Below are 23,011 nucleotides of genomic sequence, written 5' to 3' on the forward strand. Positions count from 1 at the left end.
GGGAGGGACTCTAGAGTTTAGGGAAATTGCTGGACCTGGTTTATAGAGTGTAAGGTACTTTGGAGTCTGGCTTTCAGGCAGAGGCAAAACAAGAGGACTCACCGTTTAGTGAAGCAAGAGTTCAAGCATCGGGACCTGCCTGTGGAGTCGAAGGCTTCCAAGAGCCAGGGTGCAGTGAGGTGGGCAGCCAGGGTTTAAGCTGCAGATGGTTAGCAGTGTTCAGGGGAAGCTGGTAAGAATGTCCAAGGTTAGGAATTCCAAAGAGTCAATGTCTAAGCTTGAGAGAATTCAAATGGCACAGATTTCCAAATACCCAAAGGCATGGTTGGGGCCAGTTTCTTCCGGGCTTAGGTAGAAGCCATTTTCAGATGCTCATCTCTATTGATACAGGGAGGGGAAAAAAAGAAGAAGAAGAAGAAGTCATTCTCAGAGAAAAATAAATAGACAAAGACAAGCCAGGTTGAAATGGGGCTGTATAGTTAGAAATAAGATCACATCTTGGAATACAGATACATGGTCATTCTTTTATTTTTGTACATTAAAGCAAATAGAATTCTTTATTAAAGCATTAAAGAATACTTTATTATAAAGGGTAAGAATGAGATGATAATAGTTAACACCTACATAACGCTCACTGTATGCCAGGCATTTTTCTGTGAGGTATGGAGAGCTTAACAAACTTGCCCAGGTCACAGAGTAAATACAGAGACAAAATGTGAACCCAGACAATACAGCTGCAGAGTCTGTGGTTTGAAATACCATGCAAAGGCATTCAGCTTAGTTCCTGTTCCTTTTGTTCTTCTTTGTCATAGTTCCTGATCTTTCTTGTTTACAGATTCAAAGAGATGAGACCTTTGCCTCTGTTTTACGCTTATGTGTATAGTTTAGTGTCATACTGAGTTACCTAGAGTCTTTTTTTCCTGTATCCATATTGCTTTCTCACATTGTCATTTTCTCACCTTAGAGAAAAACCTGAGGAGGAGAGTAAAGAGAGAAAGTAACAGTGTGTCCTCCAAAAGCCTTTTCCAAGTTATACTAATTGATGCGTGATTTCATATATTGGTTCATGATAGCCAAAATAGTAATAATTATAGGAGTCATACCAATAGTGATTATCCTGTTTATAATCTGATATCATGCAATACACTTAAAAATAAAATTTAAAAGCCATCCTGGTCCCCTTTCTGTTTTGCTTTATCACTCACTTGCTTATGAAGATTATTATACTATAGAATGACTAATGCCTACCACATTTTTTCCATGGCTGTGAATGTAGTCCTAAACACCAACCAATAATTTACTATAAAAAAATGATTGATTTGGGAATCGACTGCTAATGTTTTAAATCAAAACTGAGACTATCTTGCCAGTGAGAAATTTTGGTTTTTATTATATTGTACTGATTTTTATATTTATAAGTTAGTCATCAGTTTGCCTGCTTTCTCAAAAATTTAAAACCCTAAAAACCTACTGTAACTAATAGATTATTCCCAAACTACATCTGGGTTATTTTGTGTGTATGTGTGGTGTGTTTGTTTTGAGACAAGGTCTCACTCTGTTGCCAGGCTGGAGTGCAATAACATCATAGCTCACAGCAACCTCAAACTCCTAGGCTCAAGTGGTCCTCCTGTCTCAGCCTCCCAAGTAACTGGGACCATAGACATACACCACCATTCCTGGCTAATTTTTTTTTTTTTGCAAAGATAGGGGTCTTGCTATGTTGCTCAGGCTGGTCTTGAACTCCCACCTCAGCCTCCCAAAGTGCTGGGATCACAGGTGTGAGCCAGCTGCCCAGCCTGCATCTGTTTTTGTTTTGCCCAATACTCCAGTGGGTAGATAAAATAAGATTTTATTTGGCTGCATTGCTAAGCCCAAATGTACATCTTATGTAGAAAAAAGTAAGACCATCAACTTAGTAAATCTTGTAGCTACTGCAAGGTAGATTTTCATGAGAAGCACTGTTCTATTACCAGATTGCAGCAGGAGAGAAGATTCCTTTGAGCCAGGAAGAAATAACTCTGCAAGGCCATGCCTTTGAAGCTAGGATATATGCGGAAGATCCTAACAATAATTTCATGCCAGGGGCTGGACCATTGTTGCATCTCTCTACCCCTCGAGCAGACCATTCCACTAGGATCGAAACTGGAGTTCGGCAAGGTAAGGTGAAATAAAACAATAAGTCTCACTCTTCTAAAATTTTTATTGCATTATTATTTTTGAATGGAGTCTTATCCCTAAGTCTTATGGAAATGCATGTTTTACAATAAAAGATTTAGTTGATTTCTCATTAACATTTTCCCTTCTAGAATAGTTATTTTAAAAGAATAACTAGTATTTTAAATAATGCACTCTCATTTTGAAAGGCAGCAGTACTTAGTCAAGCCTAACCAAGAAATATTTTATATGTACTGTTTTACTTTTTCACTTTGCCTATTCCAAAAGTGATTCAAGGTGACTGATATCTGCTATGCTTAAGGCACTCTGCCTTCAAGGAACATAAAGTCAGGTTGGAGAATTAAGATGTAAGCTTAGTATAAGCTAAACAATACTAAAAGAAATAAATTGCAGTTAAAAAAATAACAGTGCAAGAGCTATCATAGTTCAGCATATGAATAATATTTAATAACAATGTATGTAACTAACAATTATTTAGTGCTTTCTATGTACAGGCACTCTTCTGGGTGATTTTTCTATATGGACTGCTTTAGCCATGAGAATTATCCTATGAGTAGGGATTGTTATCACCCCCATTTTCTAGATGAGGAAACTGGAGCACAGAGCAGTTACGTGACTTGCCCACGGTCACCCTTGGAGCCAAGATCCAGACCCAGGCAGTCTGGCTCCAGGGCCCTGGCACTGAGCCACCTCTGTCTACTGCCAGCTTGATTTCAGTTGCTGGAGTAAGTTATACAGCGATGGAATATAGCAGTTCTCAGGACTAAGAGGTTATGTTAGGCTGATATAATCAGGACAGGTTTTTAAGAGGATATCTAGAATAGATTTACATAGGCAGATTTAACAGCATAATGAAGAGTAAAGAAAAAAAAAAATTTTTTTTTTTTTTTTTTTGAGACAAAGTCTTGGTTTGTTGTCCAGGCTAGAGTGAGTGCCATGGCGTCAGCCTAGCTCACAGCAACCTCAAACTCCTGGGCTCAAGTTATCCTCCTGCCTCAGCCTCCCAAGTAGCTGGGACTACAGCCATGCACCACTATGCCTGGCTAATTTTTTCTATATATATTAGTTGGCCAATTAAGTTCTTTCTCTTTATAGTAGAGACGGGGTCTCGCTCTTGCTCAGGCTGGTTTCGAACTCCTGACCTCGAGCAATCCGCCTGCCTCAGGCCTCCCAGAGGGCTAGGATTACAGGTGTGAGCTACCGAGCCCAGCCTGAAAAGAAAAATTATTAAAGGTGCGTTCAAAGAATAGAATAAAAATAGGTGTCTGGAGAAAAGCTTTCAGGAAGGTGAGTAGTTGGAGATGTGGCTGGAGACATAGGTTAAGGACAAATCATATAACATCTGGAAAGCCAAAATGAGGAATTAGAACTTTTTATTTAATAAAAAGTGGAAGCATTGGGAGAGCTCTGGCAAAGCCACAGCAAGGTTTGGTAGTCAGTAAAGTTTTTAACTTCTCATCCTAGCTCTGCTTGCCCCACAGGTTCCGTCTTTTCTGCTGCAAGCATCTCTAATCTTATAAGTGAGAGCCCTCAGGTTCAGAGAGATCAAGTACCAAGATCCTACCAAAATTATGAAAAGGTCCTACAACAGTATTCTTTATAGCATACCACACCGTTTCAACTGGAACCATTCTTTCTTTCTTTATTTTTTGAGACAGAGTCTCACTTTGTTGCCCCAGCTAGAGTGGCATGGCGTTAGCCTAGCTCACAGCAACCTCAAACTCCTGGGCTCAAGCAATCCTGCTGCCTCAGCCTCCCAAGTAGCTGGGACTACAGGCATGCGCCACCATGCCTGGCTAATTTTTTTTATATATATTAGTTAGCTAATTAATTTCTTTCTATTTATAGTAGAGATAGGGTCTCGCTCTTGCTCAGGCTGGTTTCGAACTCCTGACCTCGAGCTATCCGCCTGCCTTGGCCTCTCAGAGTGCTAGGATTACAGGCGTGAGCCACCGCGCCCGGCCTCAACTGGAACCATTTCTAACCAGTGGGATGTCCTGTGGTTCAGATTCTCGTTCTCTAGGACTGTAACCATCATAGTAATGATAGCTGCCATTGGTTATCAGTCCTGCCAGGATGGCACTTTATTGTTACTCCTCCCAACAATCCTGCAGGCTAGAGGAATTATTATACTTACTTTACTGATGAGGAAACTGAAAGAGTGGAGGGAAGGGAATGCTAAGGGCAGGGAGTATAATGTGAGAGGGTAGAGGGAGTTTGACTTCCAAAATGAGGAAAGGAAAAGTTCAGACGATAGGATGGGGGAAGCCAGCCTGTGTGTCTCCATGTTGGAGCCTGGTGCTCTTGGATGGCCATATCTTCCTTGGACTTTGGATAGGTTTTAAACCCCTCTGAGCCTCAGTTTCTCCATGGATAAATTAGTGTTAATGATACCCCTCACGTAGAAGTTTGTGAGGGTTAAATGAAACATACACAACAAATGTCTGGCTTATCCTATTTTATTCCTTTATATTTTGGCTTTGAGAGGTTACTGTGGTTTTTCACTTTCAGGAGATGAAGTTTCAGCGTATTATGACCCCATGATTGCGAAGCTGGTCGTATGGGCTGCCGATCGCCAGATGGCCTTGACAAAACTGAGGTACAGCCTTCGTCAGTACAATGTGAGTGATCCGGGGCCGTCTTAATGACCTTGCTGCATGTGGTCAGGACCAAAGGTCAGCCTTCATTCTGGTCAGAGGCTTGCTCTTGTCACCTTATTTCCACCAATTGCCTGCATGTCACAAACAGAATAATTTTACAGGTGGAATTTCCCATGGGTCAGAATAGGGTTTGAGGACTTCTTGATTTCAGTTACGAAAGAAAAACTGCAGAATTAAAACTGTCTGTGTCAGTGCTGTATTTCAGTGAAATACAGCTATCCATTCTATAGTAAGGCCAGCCACTCAAGTGTGGCCTGTAGTCTGGTCATTTTTCTCCAAAGGAAAATAATTATGTTCAGTTTCATCTATATGATAGAGTTTGTTATTTTTCTGCAGAATGTTAATTTCCTTGGTGCAGAAAGTCCTCTACCACATTGATTTAGCTTCATAGAAGATATTCAAATTGTTATATGTTAATAATTTGGTCAAACCTCTGATCTCTGTGGCTGCAGCCACAATGGCCTCCTTGCCATTTCACATACTCACCCAGCAAGGAGCCATGTGTTTCTGTCCTCTCTTCCAGAATGTTCTTTCCCTACATGATCACAGGGCTTGCTCCTGACTGTCCTCAACCCTGCTCACCTCTTCAGAGTCTTTTCCCAGTCTACCTCACTTAAAATAGTACCCTTTGTTCTCTTTCCCTTTAGCCAACCTTAGTTTTCTTCACAGCATGTGACATTATAATTATATTAGATATTTGTTTATCAATATTGTTACCTGTCTCCCTAGAATGTAAGCTCTGTGAGGGCAGTGACTTGGTCTCTTTTGTTCCTCACTTTTGTCCCCAGTGCCTAGATCAGAGCCTGATACCTAAAAGGTGTTCAGTAAATGGCTATTAAATGAATGAATGAATGGATGAATAAGTGAATGAATGAATGAACCCAAGGTTGAAATAGCTGATTTTACTTTTGATCCTGTTTATTGGGTACATTTGGGTAAATTTTATGCCTTTTCTTATTTTTATATCAGTGTATAAAATTTGTATTTTGGGCCGGGCGCTGTGGCTCACGCCTGTAATCCTAGCTCTTGGGAGGCCGAGGCGGGCGGATTGCTCAAGGTCAGGAGTTCAAAACCAGCCTGAGCAAGAGCGAGACCCCGTCTCTACTATAAACAGAAAGAAATTAATTGGCCAACTGATATATATATATAAAAAATTAGCCGGGCATAGTGGCACATGCCTGTAGTCCCAGCTACTCGGGAGGCTGAGGCAGAAGGATCACTGGAGCCCAGGAGTTTGAGGTTGCTGTGAGCTAGGCTGACGCCACGGCACTCACTCTAGCCTGGACAACAAAGTGAGACTCTGTCTCAAAAAAAAAAAAAAAAAAAAAATTGTATTTTGGTCTTTTGAAGTCATTTAATCCTATCCCATCCCCAGTATAACAACCCTGCCTGCTGTTTGCAGTCTTCCTATTTTGTGGGAGTGTTTTGAACACCAAGTCTTCAATATCTTACAAACAAATTTCACTTATGTTCCTTAACATTTACCACTTTCCTAACCTGAGTTAATTAAATATACCACCTAGGCTTGGTCTTGGTAGTAATGCCATTTCCTACATCCTCTTTATCATATAAAAATGTAATTTTAAATGTTAAGCTCAAACAGTAGTGATGAATATAGCGATAATGAGGTGGTTTTTTTTTTATTTTGTTTTGTTTTTTCCTGAGAGTTGTCCCAATGCCACATGGTACCTTCGTAGGTTTTTAAATTTTTCCTAAGAGTTGTCCACAGTAGAAAATAGAAAAAAGAGCAGATGTTTTTCTAAATACGTTGTTTCCCTTACTCTGTAGGAACTGGGGCTTTTTTCTCTTCCTAGATTGTTGGACTGCACACCAACATTGACTTCTTACTCAAGCTGTCTGGCCACCCGGAGTTTGAAGCTGGGAACGTGCACACTAATTTCATCCCTCAACACCACAAAGACCTGCTACCCAATCGGAAGGCTGCGGCCAAGGAGGTTTTATGCCAAGCAGCTCTGGGTCTCATCCTCAAGGAGAAAGGTCTGACTGATGCTTTCAGACTTCAGGCACAAGGTAGGGGATGCTTTCCTTTTTCTTCTGCTTGCCAAGTTTTATGAGTCATCATTGAACATGGTTTCCTTTCTTTTGCCATTCTTGCCTCCTTTTCTTCTGTCAGTGATTGACACCATTCTCTGCAGGTGTGTTTTTTAGAATGAAGGCAGGCACTTCACATATCACAAATGCTCCCGTAAGCACTATTTAACCTATTAAATGTTGCCTAACTTATCACTTAACATTATAGAAATGGGTCTCTTTTCAACCAAGCACGAGTTCTTCCCTCATGCTATGCTGATTTCTCGTGACTCCTTTTGTTCGCTGCTCTTCATGGCCTATTTTGTTGTATCCTCTATATTTGGGGCAGCTCTCTTTGTCCCAGAGTCTAAAGACACAGCGCAGGAGACTCTCAGATTCCCTTGGGTTACCCATGATTTACTGTTGAGTTACTTCTTCCTCTTTTTTTTCCATCCTGTGCTTAAATTTCTGTCTAACTAGAAACTTAGGTAATTCATAGTATCATAGAATCTGAGCACAGGAAGGGCCATGGCAGTGATTCATCCTGGCTGTCACACATGTGCAGCGCATCCCTGCTTCACTGTTCCTACTAAGTTGTTGCCCAGCCTCTTCCTGACTCCTTAGGAAACTGGAAATTCATTACCTCATAGGGTAGCTAATGGTTTTAATCAGCTGTCCATCAAAACTTCCTCCCTCTAAATTGATCCAAAATCTGAGCTTTCCCATATTGCTCCATAATATTTACTCAGGCAAACTCTGACCTTTGGAGCAAACTGATTAAACCGATTAAAAAAATCTAATCTATTTATCTCTTAGTAGTAGTAGTAGTATTACATTATCCTATACAGGTTGAGCATCCCAAATCCAAAAATCCAAAATGTGAAATGCTCAAAATCTGAAACCTTAGAGCACCAACATGACACTCAAAGGAAATACTCATTGAAGTATAATACAAATATTCCAAAGTCTGAAAAAGTTAAAATTCCCAAAACACTTCTCTTCTCAAGCATTTCAGATAAAGGATACTGAACCTGTGTTATTATAGGAGCCTATTATTTGAATCTTTAATTTCTAGATTAATTCAAGATAGTTATATTGAAATCTTAAACTGTACAATATTTTAAAAGCTTAAAACTACGTCTTTGGGAGATTTGTGTGTTCTAGCCTCATTTCATCCTTTTACATTGAATGAAAATGCATCTAAATATACCCCATGTGATATTCCTGAGCCCAAACTGAACATATTTAGAAGAGAGTGTCCTCTTACTCTTACCTTCCTTTTTAAAATTTATGGCTAGTACAGATATGAGCTTTCAGAATAAATTGCTTCAATTTAGCTGTGCTGTAGCTCCTAAATAAAGTGAGTGGTAAAAATTTTGGTGACCTGGAATTCATTTGCCCTATCAAAAGGGGGTGACATTTGTGCAGTTTATGCCATCAGAGGATGAGAGTTCATGCAAATATTCTGATTCTTCAAGAGAAGCTGGAGCTGGGCGTGGTGGCTCACATCTGGAATCCTAGCACTCTGGGAGGCCAAGGCGGGTGGATCGCTCACGGTCAGGAGTTTGAAACCAGCCTAAGCAAGAGCGAGACCCCGTCTCTACTAAAAATAGAAAGAAATTAATTGGCCAACTAAAAATGTATAGAAAAAGTTAGCCGGGCATGGTGGCACCTTCCTGTAGTCTCACCTACTCGGGAGGCTTAGGCAGGAGGATTGCCTGAGCCCAGGAGTTTGAGGTTGTTGTGAGCTAGGCTGACACCATGGCACTCTTGCCCAGGCAACAGAGTGAGACTCTGTCTGAAAAAAAAAAAAAAAAGTGAAGCTGGGATTTTTCACATGAAATTTCCAGAGATGTAAATGAAAATATCTATTTAAATTTAAAACCATGAGAAGAACAAAGAAAATACATCTAAGACCTGCATTTTATATTTTCTTTTGTAAGGTATAAATTTATCAGACTTGATACTCATAAATTTGTTATGGAATTCTGAATTTTTTCTAGATCAATTCTCTCCGTTTTCATCCAGCAGTGGAAGAAGACTGAATTCCTCTTACACCAGAAACATGACTCTTAGAGATGGTAAAAATAGTAAGTAATGTTTCATTAAAAGAGAAATGTGAGTCATAGAAATGTATCACATTAGGCCGGGCGCTGTGGCTCACGCCTGTAATCCTAGCTCTTGGGAGGCCGAGGCGGGCGGATTGCTCAAGGTCAGGAGTTCGAAACCAGCCTGAGCAAGAGCGAGACCCCGTCTCTACTATAAATAGAAAGAAATTAATTGGCCAACTGATATATATATAAAAAAATTAGCCGGGCATGGTGGCGCATGCCTGTAGTCCCAGCTACCCGGGAGGCTGAGGCAGAAGGATCACTCGAGCCCAGGAGTTTGAGGTTGCTGTGAGCTAGGCTGACGCCACGGCACTCACTCTAGCCTGGGCAACAAAGCGAGACTCTGTCTCAAAAAAAAAAAAAAAAAAAAAAAAAAAAAAGAAATGTATCACATTAACCTGAAAAAGAAGATTCAGCCCGGTCATTTTTTTTAAATGCCTACCCTAAACATTGGAAGGAAATATACCAAAATAATACAATTGGTTGGCAGAGTAGCAGTAACTCTGCTACTCTGGGTAGCAGAGTTAATGGCATTTATGTTCCTTCTTTACACTTTTATATATTTTATAAATGTTCTAAAAATATGTCATAAAATATATGTAGCAAAACAGCTGAAATAAAATATGCCAAAATGTTAGTGAGGGTAGTAGAATTTGAGGTAGTCTCTTTTTCCCCAATTCTTTGTACTTTGCTTTGTAGTTTTTTATTTACACTCTAGTAATACAGGATGTATTATTTTTAAATAAGAAAAACAATATCCAAAACCATATCAGAGAGGGAAGATTGCCTACTGCTTAGGCAATGTTTTTGGGTGTTTCCGGTAGAAGTGGGTCACTAAAGCGCTGTAATTTGTTGTGTCTTATCACATGTAAATTTTTATCTTCACAACAACTTAATGAGGGGGAGTCACTGTTCCTCCCACCTATGGGTGATGAAAGCATGGGTGAGGAGTCTCGGAAGTAAAGTCACTTACTCAAGGCTGCTGAGTTTCGGAGCCAGAATTGACACCCACTCTTCTTGATGTTGACTCCCATGCTATTTCCACCACTTCTCCAGTGGAAAATTGATGTTTGATTGCAAACTAATTTGAGTAGGCTCACTTTAGGGACTGGTTTATTTTACCTGAAGTCAGAAAAGGCTGACACCTAAGCCAGAAGGCAGATTATGAATTTATGGCTGGAGCAATGTACCAGAGGGACCAAAATCCTGTGATAGCTGGGACTGTATCCCTTGTGCTGTAGAACAGTTTGCATGGGAAGCCAGATGGGCGCAAAGTCAGAGCTGAGAGCACTGGATAATCTTGAATGTGAGGTATATTGAACTGTGACAACTCCAGCACAAAAATGTGCCTCCCAGCCGGGTGCAGAAAATAGTGGTGCCGATGGATCTCACAGGTCTGCAGGGGAAGTAGGTGGAGGGGAAGATGATCTGTTGGACCCATCATGTTCATTTTTTTTTTTTTTTTTTTTACAAGAGTTTCACACAAGTTCAATCCATCATGTTCATTTTAAGGTGCCAGTGTAGCATCCGGCTGGGAATGACTAGTCAGAGTTCTAGAGAAGCAAGGCCGGGGCTGGAAACATACTTGGGTAGGCAGCATCAAAACGATGGTTGAAGTATCAGAAGGAGATGAGATGACTTTGACCTATATACTCTACCCCACAAACCTTTTGATTTCTATCTCCTGGGTTTGTCTTCAACCAATTCTGTATTCATGTAACACAGGCCCACCTCAGAGATATTGCAGATTCAGTTCCAGACCACTGCAATAAAGCAAATATCTCAATAAAGAAAGTCACGCAAATTTTTTGGTTTCCCTGTATATATAAAAGTTATATTTATACCATATCATAGTCTATTAAGTCTGCCATGTCTAAAAAAAGTCAACATACATACATTAACCTAAAAATATTTTATTACTGGCCGGGCGCTGTGGCTCACGCCTGTAATCCTAGCTCTTGGGAGGCCGAGGCGGGCGGATTGCTCAAGGTCAGGAGTTCAAAACCAGCCTGAGCAAGAGCGAGACCCCGTCTCTACTATAAATAGAAAGAAATTAATTGGCCAACTGATATATATATAAAAAATTAGCCGGGCATGGTGGCGCATGCCTGTAGTCCCAGCTACTCGGGAGGCTGAGGCAGAAGGATCACTCAAGCCCAGGAGTTTGAGGTTGCTGTGAGCTAGGCTGACGCCACGGCACTCACTCTAGCCTGGACAACAAAGCGAGACTCTGTCTCAAAAAAAAAAAAAAAAAAAAAAAATATTTTATTACTAAAAATGCTAACAATTATCTGAGCTCTAGCAAGCCATAATGTTTTTTTGTTGGTGGAGGGCCTTGCTTCAATATTGATGTCTGCTGACTGATTACAGTGATGGTTGCTGAAGGTTGGAGTGACTGTGACAATTTCTTAAAATAAGAAAGTTTACTGTTTCTGGATACTCTCAAAAAAAAAAAAAAAAAAAAAGAAAGTGAAGTTTGGTCTATGGCCATACCACCCTGAATGCGCCTGATCTTGTCTGATCTCGGAAGCTCAGCAGGGTCGGTCAGGCCTGGTTAGTACTTGGATGGGAGAAAGTGAAGTTTGCTACGTTGATCGACTCTTCCTTTCTCAAAAGATTTCTCTAGAACATGCAATGCTGTTTGATAGCATTTTACCCTTTGTAGGACTTCTTTCAAAATTGAAGTTAATCCTCTAAAATCATGCCCTGCTTTATGTGCTAAGTTTATATAATATTCTGTATCCTTTGTTGTCATTTCAACAATGTTCACAACATCTTCACCAAGAGTACATTCTATCCCAAGAAACCACTTTCTTTGCTCATCCATAAGAAGCAGTCCTCATCCATTCAAGTTTGATCGTGAGACTGCAGTAATTCAGTCACATCTTCATGCCCCACTTCTGATTCTATTCTCTTGCTATTTCCACAAATGCAGTTACTTCCTCCACTGAAGTCTAGAACCCCTCAAAGTCATGCTTAAGAATCAAAATCAACTTCGTCCAAACTCTCGTAAACGTTGGTATTTTGACCTGCTCCTATGAATCACAAATGTTCTTAATGGCATCTAGAATGGCACATCCTTTCCAGAAGGTTTTCAATTTGCCCACATGCATCAGAGGAATCACTATCTATGCCAACTGTAGCCTTACAAACTATTTATTAAATAATAAAACTTGAAAGTCAAAATTACTCCTTGATCTATGGGCTATAGAATGTATGTTATATTAGAAGGCATGAAAACAACATTACTTTCCTTATACATCTCATCAGAGCTCTTGAGTGACTATGTGCACTGTCAATGAGCAGTAATATTTTGAAAGGAATCTTTTCTTCTGAGCAATAAGTCTCAATAGTGGACTTAAAATATTCAGTAAACCACTCAGTAAACAGTTGTCCTGTCATCCAGGCTTTATTGTTCCATTTCCCCGAGCACAAATAGAGTAGATTTAGCATCATTCTTAAGGGTCCTAGGATTTTCAGAATGGTAAATGAGCACTGGCTTCAACTTAAAGTCACCGGTTGCATTAGCACATGACAAGACAGTCAGCCTGTCCTTTGAAGCTTTGAAGCCAGGCATTGACTTCTCCTCTCTAGCTGTGAAAGTCCTAGATGGCATCTTCTTCCATTCAAAGCCTATTTCATCTACATTGAAAAATCTGTTGTTTAGTGTAGCCATCGTCATCAATGATCTTAGCTAGATCTTTGGATAAATTGCTACAGCTTCTACATCATCACTTGCTGCTTCATCTTGCACTTCTGTGTTATTGAGATGGCTTTGTTCCTTAAACCTCATGAACCAAACTGCTAGCTTCAGTTTTTTGTTGTTGTTGTTGTTTGCAGCTTCCTCACCTCTCTCAGCCTTCATAGCATTGAAAATAGTTAGGGCCTTGATGTAGATTAGGCTTTAGCCTAAAGGAATGTTGTTGTGGCTGGTTTGATTTTCTACCCAAACCACTAAAACTTTCTCCGTGGCAGCAATAAAGTTGTTTCACTTTCTTATCATTTGTCTGTTTACTGCAATAGTGTAGTACTTTTAACTTTCTTCAAGAACTTTTCCCTGCATTTACAGCTTGGCTAATTGTTTTGCACAAGAGGCCTAGCTTTCGGCCTAAGTCAGCTTTTGACATGCCTTCCTCACTAAGCTTAATCATCTCTAGCTTGTGATTTAAAGTGGGAGACGTGTGACTCTTCCTTTCAGTTGAACGCCTAGAGGTCATTGTAGGGTTATTATTTGGCCTAATCTCAATATTTTGTGTCTCGGGGATTAGGGAGGCCCTAGGAGAGGGAGAGAGATAGGGAATCGGGCTGCTGAAAAAGTGGAGCGAGCAGTGAGAACACATACAACATTGATCAGTCTTACGTGGATGTGGTTCATGGTGCCTCAAAACAATTACAATAGCAACATCAAAGATAACTGATTACAGATATCCAGAACAGATACAGTAATAATCAGAAAGTTTATAGTATTGCAAGAATTACCAAAATGTGACACAGAGACATGAAGTGAGCACATGCAGTTAGGAAATTGGTGCCAATAGACTTGCTTGAAGCAGGATTACCACAAATCTTCAATTTGTAAAAAATGCAATATCTGTCAAGCAAAATAAAGGAAGCACAATAAAATAAGGTGTGCCTGTAACATGAATAATTTCTTTATTTTATTTATTTATTTTTTTGAGACAAAGTCTCGCTTTGTTGCCTAGGCTAGAGTGAGTGCCGTGGCATCAGTCTAGCTTACAGCAACCTAGGTTCAAGCAATCCTGCTGCCTCAGCCTCCCGAGTAGCTGGGACTTCAGGCATGCGCCACCATGCCCGGCTAATTTTTTCCATATATATTAGTTGGGCAGTTAATTTCTATTTATAGTAGAGACGGGGTCTCGCTCTTGCTCAGGCTGGTTTCAAACTCCTGACCTTGAGCGATCCACCCGCCTCAGCCTCCCAGAGTGCTAGGATTACAGGCCTGAGCCACTGTGCCTGGCCTCATGAATAATTTCTTATCTGTATAGTCTTACAGTTTATAAAGTACTTTCACATTTGTTTAATAATTGTTACATTTTCATACCCATTTAATGGCATAAAAATCAAGGCTCAGAGATTTAGTGACTTAGTCAAAATCATAGAAGTGATCAGATGGCAGATTTTAGTGTTTAACCAAATCAAAACTCTTCTTTCTTTACCAATTCATTACGTGTTCTACTATAACACTGCAGCCTTATTTGTTGAAGGAAAAATATCTAAAATATCCTACAACCTTAAAATAGCTAAACCTCCATTTTTAAAAGAGAAAAGTTTGAAATGCACTTTTATTGAAAGCTGCCTGACAGATGTATTTCTAAGAAAAAATGCTCATTTCCAGGGAGTTAAACAATGTTGATATCTCTTTGAATAGCTGGTTGTCTTTAGGTTGAAAGTGAGATTTTCGATATTTTAGTTATTGAATAAATGAATGTCTTCTAATTTTTTCTTTCTTTCTCCCTGTTCTGTAAAGGTGTAGCAATAGCTGTAACATATAACCATGATGGATCATATAGCATGCAGGTAAGACTTATTGGTTTTGTTCTACCCTTCAGAGCTAAATCTGATCTCTCTCATACTGAATAGGGTCTTTCTTCACTCTCTCAGTCCTCTTAAGCATTTGACTATTGTGACTGTAGTTAGGAGAATGTCCCATTTGGGGAAATTACTCCCTAAATAGTTTCTTTTTTTTTTTTTGATACAGAGTCTCACTTTGTTGCCCAGGCTACAGTGAGTGCCATAGCGTCAGCCTAGCTCACAGCAACCTCAATCTCCTGGGCTCAAGCGATCCTGCTACCTCAGCCTCCAGAGTACCTGGGACTACAGGCATGCACCACCATGCCCGGCTAATTTTTTCTATATATATTAGTTGGCCAATTAATTTCTTTGTATTTATAGTAAAGACTGGGTCTGGCTCTTGCTCAGGCTGGTTTCGAACTCCTGACCTTGACCCTAGCCTCCCAGAGTGCTAGGATTACAGGCCTGAGGCACCGCCCCCCCCACCCCTAAATAGTTTCTGATTGTTTGCTCGGTTTGGCTGAGGTTCCCTTAAGAATAAAAACTTGGGCCGAGTGGGGTGGCTCACGCCTATAATCCTAGCACTCTGGGTGGCCAAGGCAAGCAGATTGCTCAAGGTTAGGAGTTCGAGACCAGCCTAAGCAAGAGTAAGACCCCGTCTCTACTAAAAATAGAAACAAATTAATTGGCCAACTAAAAATATATAGAAAAAATTAGCTGGACATGGTGGTGCATGCCGGTAGTCCCAGCTACTCGGGAGGCTGAGACAGGAGGATCACTTGAGCCCAGGAATTTGAGATTGCTGTGAGCTAGGCTGACACCACGGCACTCTAGCCCGGGCAACAGAGTGAGACTTTGTCTCACTTAAAAAAAAAAAAAAAGAATAAAAACTTGGCAGAAAGTAATAGCCTTGAATCAGACACTAACATGCCCCTAAAGTATGTATGTGCATGTATTTATATCAAAATTAGTAGTTCTCAAATTTTTGGTCTCAAGACCCTTCCCCCCAAAGAACTTTTGTTTGTGCTAGTTGTATCAATTGATACAACTAGCACAACATTTAGAAAACTTAACGGAGAAAATTTTATTTTTTATTATTACTTTTAAATTCTGGTAAAATACACATACCGCGTTTCCCCAAAAATAAGACACGATCTTATATTTATTTTTCCTCAAGAAGACACCCTAGAGCTTCTTTTCAGGGGATGTGTTATTTTTCCCTCAAAGCCTCAGCTTGCAGCACCCACAGGATGGCCGGGACCTGACAGGGGGAGCCAACCTTGTTGGTGGGGCTGCCCGCACCTTTCCAGTCACCTCTGGGATAGTAGCTGTCACGATGGGACAGATGAGAAGGGCTGCTCGTCTTCTTCACCGCTCCGACGAAATGCATGGGTTGTGCAGATACGCTGCGTAGCCACGCCCATCACTAGGTCTTATTTTGGGGGTAGGGCTTATATTGCGCAAATGCTTAGAAATCCTGGTAGGGCTTATTTTATAGGTCTTATTTTCAAGGAAACACGGTAACATGAAATTTACCATTTTAACCATTTTTAAGTGCACAATTCAATTGCATTAAATACATTCAAATTATTGTGTAACCATTATAATTATCCATCTCCAAAACTTTTTTCATCTTGTAAAACTGGAATTCAGTACCCTTTTAAACAGTAAAACAGGAACAGTACCTATTCCTTCTTCCCCCCAGGCCCCTGAAAGCCACCATTCTATTTTCTGTCTCTATGAATTTGACTACTCTAGGTACCTGATAATAATATAGTGTTTGTCCTTTTGTGACTGACTTTTTTCACTTAATATAGTATCTTCAAAGTTCTTCCATGTTGTAGCACATGTCAGAATTTCCATCCTTTTTAGGGCTAAATAATATTCTATTGTATGTGTATACCACATATTCTTTATCCATTCATCCATGAATGGATACTTGGATTGTTTCCAACTTTTGGGTGTTGTGAATGATGCTGCTGTGAACATGGATGTACAAATATTTCTTCAAGACACTGTTTGCAATCCTTTGGGGTATATCCAGAAGTGGAATTGCTAGATCATATGATAATTCTATTTTTAATTTTTTGAGAAACTACAATACTGTTTTCCCTAGGATCTACACCATTTTGCATTCCTACCAGCAGTGCACAAGGGTTCCAACTTCATCATATCTTTGCCACTGCTTATTATTTTCTGAGTTTATTGTTTTTAATAATAGCCATCATTATGGGTATGAAGTGGTATCTCATTATAACTCTGACTTGCATTTCTGAAATGACTAATGATGCTGAGCATCTTTTCATATATTAGACAGCCATTGTATATCTGCTTTGGAGAAATATCTATTGAAGTCCTCTGCCTGTTTTTTAATCTAGTTTTTTTATTGTTGAATTGTAGGATAAACTGAGAAATTTTTAAAGCTTAAGATTATACAATTAAGGCCGGGCGCTGTGGTTCACGCCTGTAATCCTAGCTCTTGGGAGGCCGAGGCGGGTGGATTGCTCAAGGTCAGGAGTTCAAAACCAGCCTGAGCAAGAGCGAGACCCCGTCTCTACTATAAATAGAAAGAAATTAATTGGCCAACTGATATATATATATAAAAATTAGCCGGGCATGGTGGCGCATGCCTGTAGTCCCAGCTACCCGGGAGGCTGAGGCAGCAGGATCACTCGAGCCCAGGAGTCTGAGGTTGCTGTGAGCTAGGCTGACGCCACGGCACTCACTCTAGCCTGGGCAACAAAGTGAGACTCTGTCTCAAAAAAAAAAAAAAAAAAGATTATACAATTACACAAACTATTAGCCATCAGAACAATAACATCACATATTTGGTAGCCTCTGGAAAATTCCATTGTGTACTTATAAGAGAATAAGGGTAAAAAAGGGAAATAACATCTTAGTCTTATCATGAAAATTGTTTGCCTTCATGGACTTCCTAAAAGGGTGTTGGGGACTCCAAGGGATCCACAGGTCACACTTTGAGAACCACTAACTTTCCAATAGTGCTTAATTAAAAGAAGCCCATTACACTGGCAAAATGAAATGCTAAAAAAGTTTTAAAAAAACAGTGTGGGAAATCAACCAAATTCCTATAGTAAGGTACAAATTCAGGCAATAAATCATTTTTTTTTTTTTTTTTTGAGACAGAGTCTCACTTTTGTTGCCCTGGCTAGAGTGAGTGCCGTGGCGTCAGCCTAGCTCACAGCAACCTCAATCTCCTGGGCTCAAGCCATCCTCCTGCCTCAGCCTCCCGAGTAGCTGGGACTACAGGCATGCGCCACCATGCCCGGCTAATTTTTTGTATGTATATTTTTAGTTGGTCAATTAATTTCTTTCTATTTTTAGTATAGACGGGGTCTCGCTCAGGATGGTTTCGAACTCCCAACCTCGAGCAATCCGCCCGCCTCGGCCTCCCAGAGTGCTAGGATTACAGGCGTGAGCCACCGTGCCCGGCCAATAAATCATTTTTAATATGAGCTGAGAGATGTCAAATCCTGCAAAATGAATTTATCAATGATATGCATTAGACCTCCCGACACTTTAAGACATATTATTTTTCTTTCTCTATGATTCAGGAAAATCATGGGAAGTTTGCATGCTTTTGTATGTGACACTTGTAATTCATATTGGTGCCCCTGGTTTGGGACATTTTCTTGTCCCTTGGTAACTGGTAAAGTAAATTGCCAATTTCTTATAATCTGCTCATGGAACTACATTCACAGTTTTAGCATGTGCTTTTGTGAATCTTTATTTTATTTATTTTTATTTATTTATTTATTTATTTATTTATTTTTTGAGACAGAGTCTCACTTTGTTGCCCAGGCTACAGTGAGTGCCATGGTGTCAGCCTAGCTCACAGCAACCTCAAACTCCTGGGCTCAAGCAATCCTGCTGCCTCAGCCTCCCGAGTAGCTGGGACTACAGGCATGCGCCGCCATGCCCAGCTACCTTTTTCTATATATATTAGTAGGCAAATTAATTTCTTTGTATTTATAGTAGAGACAGGGTCTCGCTCTTGCTCAGGCTGGTTTCGAACTCCTGACCTCGAGCAATCCACCCGCCTTGGCCTCTCAGAGTGCTAGGATTACAGGCATGAGCCATCGCGCCCAGCCTGAATCTTTAAACAAAATTTTTTCCAATCTAACCTTTATGTACTGAGAATTTCACAAACATTCAAATGGCTGTTTTAGTAGGTTACAAAGCAGAGTAAAATGTCATATTTAACTTAGGATAGATGAGAACTAATGTATAAATATTACAGTGTGACCTGTTTCACTTTAGCCTACATAATATATTTTAAAAGAATAGCTACAGGACTTTTACACTAACACTGTGGGAATTGAAATGAAGACTATAGAGGGAAGATTTAAATAGATTTTTTGTGTGTAAGGGAAATTTTCTCTTGAGTGTATATGTGAGAAAATCTTTAAAACAGAAAAGTTTCATGTCCTTTTATCAGCTTCTTTGAAACATCGAGTGAAATCTGTTTTTTGGCACATAGTCTCTTAGATTGAGAAAATTGTGGTCAATCTCCACCTAATTTATCTTCTTAAGTCATCACTGAAACCCATGAATTGGGTCTACATGTTGATGAGGTAAAAGAAATGACATCTAATAATATGGTTCTGGCTTTTTTCCTTATTGATTTTGGCACAGGAAAACCAAATTTGACTTCAGGTAGTCAGAAATGAATACTGACATGTAATATTTGCAAATGAATTTTAATAATTTTGCTTGATTTGATGTATATTTTTATTTCACATTTTTAGTGCTATCTTTATGTTCCTAAATGAACCTTTACCTGTAGCATTATGATTCTAAGGATGTATGTTATATAAGTAAATTTTTTTCTTTTAATTATCTAAAGTATTATGGTTAGGAATCTTAGGGGAAAAGTTCCTACATAGCTTTTTTTTTAAAGTATTTTATATGTTACCTTTTGAAACTGCTAATAGCAAAGAGTTGATTCTTATTTTATTCATTCTATAGGATTGTTCATTTATTTTAAAGATCTTATTTTTCTGTTTTTTCAGATTGAAGATAAAACTTTCCAAGTCCTTGGTGATCTTTATAGTGTGGGAGACTGCACTTACTTGAAATGCTCTATTAATGGAGTTGCTAGTAAGACTAAACTAATTATCCTGGAAAACACTATCTACCTATTTTCCATGGTAATGTCTCTTCTTTATAATATCATTCTTGGGGTTTGGGAGAAGATTGCCCAGGCATCTCACTGAAAGAGATTATAAAGATCCTCCTTCCTTTGACCACTGCTAAGACCTTTTTCCCTCCATTTTCTTCTCCACTCTGTGTTTCTTTGTCACATTCCTGCTTTCTCTAGTTTTCCTTTTGCCTCTTTTGTTCATGCGGATTCTTTTTTTTTTTTTTTTTTTTTTTTTTTTTTTTTTTTTTTTTTTTTAGTATGGACTACAGAAGGGTATTTCATGCGGATTCTTACTGATAGACATATCAGTTTGCTTCCTTGAATTCTGAAACAAGTCCTTACACTCTCCTTGTCAGAGAGTATCTCCTTGCTCATTGGGTGGTGTTCTCTCAGGGCTTTCATGCCTGAACACTTTTCCCCAACTGCCATTCTCCTGACACTTGGAATCCTGCTGATTTTGGAGTAGGTGACCACTGGGAGAGGAGTCTGTGGCCCAGATGTTCCTTGTGGGGAAGGTAGAAGGGCTTAGTGATGGCGTCTTGGCAGTCCAAAGATAGTTGAGGCAGGATTTGCATGGTTTTGGTTAGGAGCTTTCTGCCCAGTGAGTCTTTTAATGTCCTGCCTGGGCAGAAGAAGGAGGACAGATTATCAAATATACTGTGGCCTCACAGTGCTTCATGATGAGATGTCTTTGGTATTCTAGTAATTAAACTACTGTATATGGAGTTGAGGATGAACCCGCTTTACTAGGCATTCCTTTCCACTGTCAATTGTGCTATAACAACATGATGGCAGAGGCAGTATCATGGAGTGGTGAAGAGCATGAGTTCTGGAATGTGAAGCTGCTTTGGTTCAAATCCTGGCCCTGCCACTTAGCAGCTGTGTGACCTTGGGCAGTTAAACTCTGGGCTGCAGTTCCCCTATCTATAAACAGTAATAATAACAGTACCCACCTCAGCTGTTATGATGATTAATGACATGGTATCCAGAAATGTTAAAAACAACTTCTGCCATAGACTAAGCACTTGATGGTGGGATTGCTACTTAAAAATGGCTCCCTGTTACCTATAGTTATGTATTTAATACTTTAATTATCTTAATCCCCTGTGAGGCATGTGTACCATTACACCTTTATAATGGGAAACCAAAACTGAGAGGGGTTTAATAATTTACACAAGGTCACAAAGCTAGATTAGAACCTGGTATTGGGTATTGGCCAGGTGCGGTGGCTCACACCTGTAATCCTAGCACTCTGGGAGGCCAAGGCGGGCAGATTGCTTGAGGTCAGGAGTTCAAAACCAGCCTGAGCAAGAGCCAGACCCCATCTCTACTATAAATAGAAAGAAATTAATTGGCCAACTAATATATATAGAAAAAGGTAGCCAGACATGGTGGCGCATGCCTGTCGTCCCAGCTACTCGGGAGGCTGAGGCAGAAGGATTGCTTGAGCCCAGGAGACTGAGGTTGCTGTGAGCTAGGCTGATGCCACGGCACTTACTCTAGCCTGGGCAACAAAGCGAGACTCTGTCTCAAAAAAAAAAAAGAACCCGGTATTAATGATGGCTAATATTTAACAAATAACTTGAAAACAATCATTATGTCAGGTATATTAGTAAAAGTACAATGATAGGATCTTGATTCCATTTTCAGTTTGTTTTCTATTTATAGGAAGGAAGTGTTGAGATTGGCATTCCAGTCCCCAAATACTTGTCCTCTGTGAGCTCAGAAGGAACTCAGGGAGGCACCATTGCTCCTATGACTGGAACCATTGAAAAGGTAATCTTGGGGCATCTGTAGAATAATGTTTAATAAGGCCTAATGGCTTCATTGATTTTTGTCATATATATCCTTTTCCATCTCTAAATCTTGCTCCTTGGAAAGCATCTATTTCAGAAAACAATAGGATCTATTGTAGATTCAAGTTCTGTATTACAGTCTTCAATGAAAATACCCATTTACCTAATTTGTGATAAAGACTGCTGCTTTTGTCTTTTTATGTTTAAATAGAGCATTCTACAGGCATTATCTAAAAAGGCTGGTTTTTAATGTTAAGTCCAACAGCAAGCAAATTTGTCATGATATTTTTCTTTAATATACATAATTGCATTAGTGTTAAAATAGAATTTGAAAGCCTGGTATTGATATTGGTAAAGAAAAATGTGGTTAGGTGTTGATTGCTATATATATTCAGAGTTGAGATCTATACTGTCTCAATCTGTTTGGGCTGCTGTAACAAAATACCATAAATTTGGATGGGTTATAAGCAATAGAAATTTATTTCTCACAATTCTAGAAGCTGGGAAATCCAAGATCAAAGCACCAGCAGATTAGGTGTCCTATGAGAATCTGCTTCTCAGTTTCATAAACAGTCATCTTTTCTCTGTGTCCTCACATAGTGAAAGGGGCAAGGAACCTCTTTCAGGAGTCCTTTCTAAGGGCACTAACCCCGTCTATGAGAGCGGAGCCCTCATGACCTAATCACCTCCCAAGGCCCCACCTCCAGATACTGTCACCTTTGGGGTTAAGACTTCCTATGAGTCTTCAGCTATTGATCAAGCAGCAGGAAAAAAAAAAAAAAAGACTTCATATGCATTTTAGAGGGACACAAACATTTAGACAATAGCACACTAATGTTACTTCAAATTGTGATAGATCAGTAGTCTTCTTTTATATACTTGACTATAGTAGAGTCTTCTCAAATGCATTTAAATTATAAAAATTCAACTATCTACTCTGGTACAAAAACAAAGAAGAAAATTACTATTTAAATAGTGTGGGTTATTTCACCCACTGTTCCCCTCTGGAAATGTGTACCCCAAAAGGAGTATGAGCTAGGAGACCTGGATCTGCTTTTAACTCGCTCCATTTCAGTCCCCACAGGCCTGTCATGGTGTGGGCATCCCTGCACAGGTGTTAGTCTTCCATCTCAAGATGCACACTTTCCCCATAACTGGCCCATAACCTAGGCCATTGATTTCACTGGGCTCTACTAAAGCATCACCTAGGATTGGGTGATTCATGGAGCTTTCAGGAGTGCTTCCTACTTTTCACAAATTTGGTCCACACAATGACTTTAGAACCTAAGTCCATTGTGTGATGTTTCCAAAAATTCCTTGGTAGCCATGTTAACCAAAAAGACAATGAGACCGTATGAGATATGTGAGTGAATTTATACATGTAAAAAGGAAAATAGAAATATTTTTCTGGGGCTGCTATTAAGTTTAATTTTCTCATGTGAAGACTGTCACACACTACACGGGGCTCTGAAGACCTTAAACACTACCCAGAAAACCCCAAGACCATCATCTCTCTACCCTGTCTGTGGTAAAGATATTTAA

General features: G+C 39.7%; 1 protein-coding gene across 1 annotated transcript in view; it reads left to right on the forward strand.

The window, feature by feature from the left end:
• Positions 1 to 23,011, forward strand: part of MCCC1 (methylcrotonyl-CoA carboxylase subunit 1) — a 56,587-nt gene that overhangs the window by 31,720 nt on the left and 1,856 nt on the right. The window contains exons 11-17 of the mRNA XM_076003611.1: positions 1,974 to 2,157; positions 4,687 to 4,796; positions 6,650 to 6,866; positions 8,870 to 8,956; positions 14,466 to 14,515; positions 19,543 to 19,680; positions 21,342 to 21,449. Coding sequence (XP_075859726.1) covers positions 1,974 to 2,157; positions 4,687 to 4,796; positions 6,650 to 6,866; positions 8,870 to 8,956; positions 14,466 to 14,515; positions 19,543 to 19,680; positions 21,342 to 21,449 — 894 coding nt within the window. The remainder of the gene's footprint in view (positions 1 to 1,973; positions 2,158 to 4,686; positions 4,797 to 6,649; positions 6,867 to 8,869; positions 8,957 to 14,465; positions 14,516 to 19,542; positions 19,681 to 21,341; positions 21,450 to 23,011) is intronic.

This window comes from Microcebus murinus, chromosome 1, assembly GCF_040939455.1.
Source record: "Microcebus murinus isolate Inina chromosome 1, M.murinus_Inina_mat1.0, whole genome shotgun sequence".
In the NCBI taxonomy this organism is placed as follows: Eukaryota; Metazoa; Chordata; class Mammalia; order Primates; family Cheirogaleidae; genus Microcebus; species Microcebus murinus.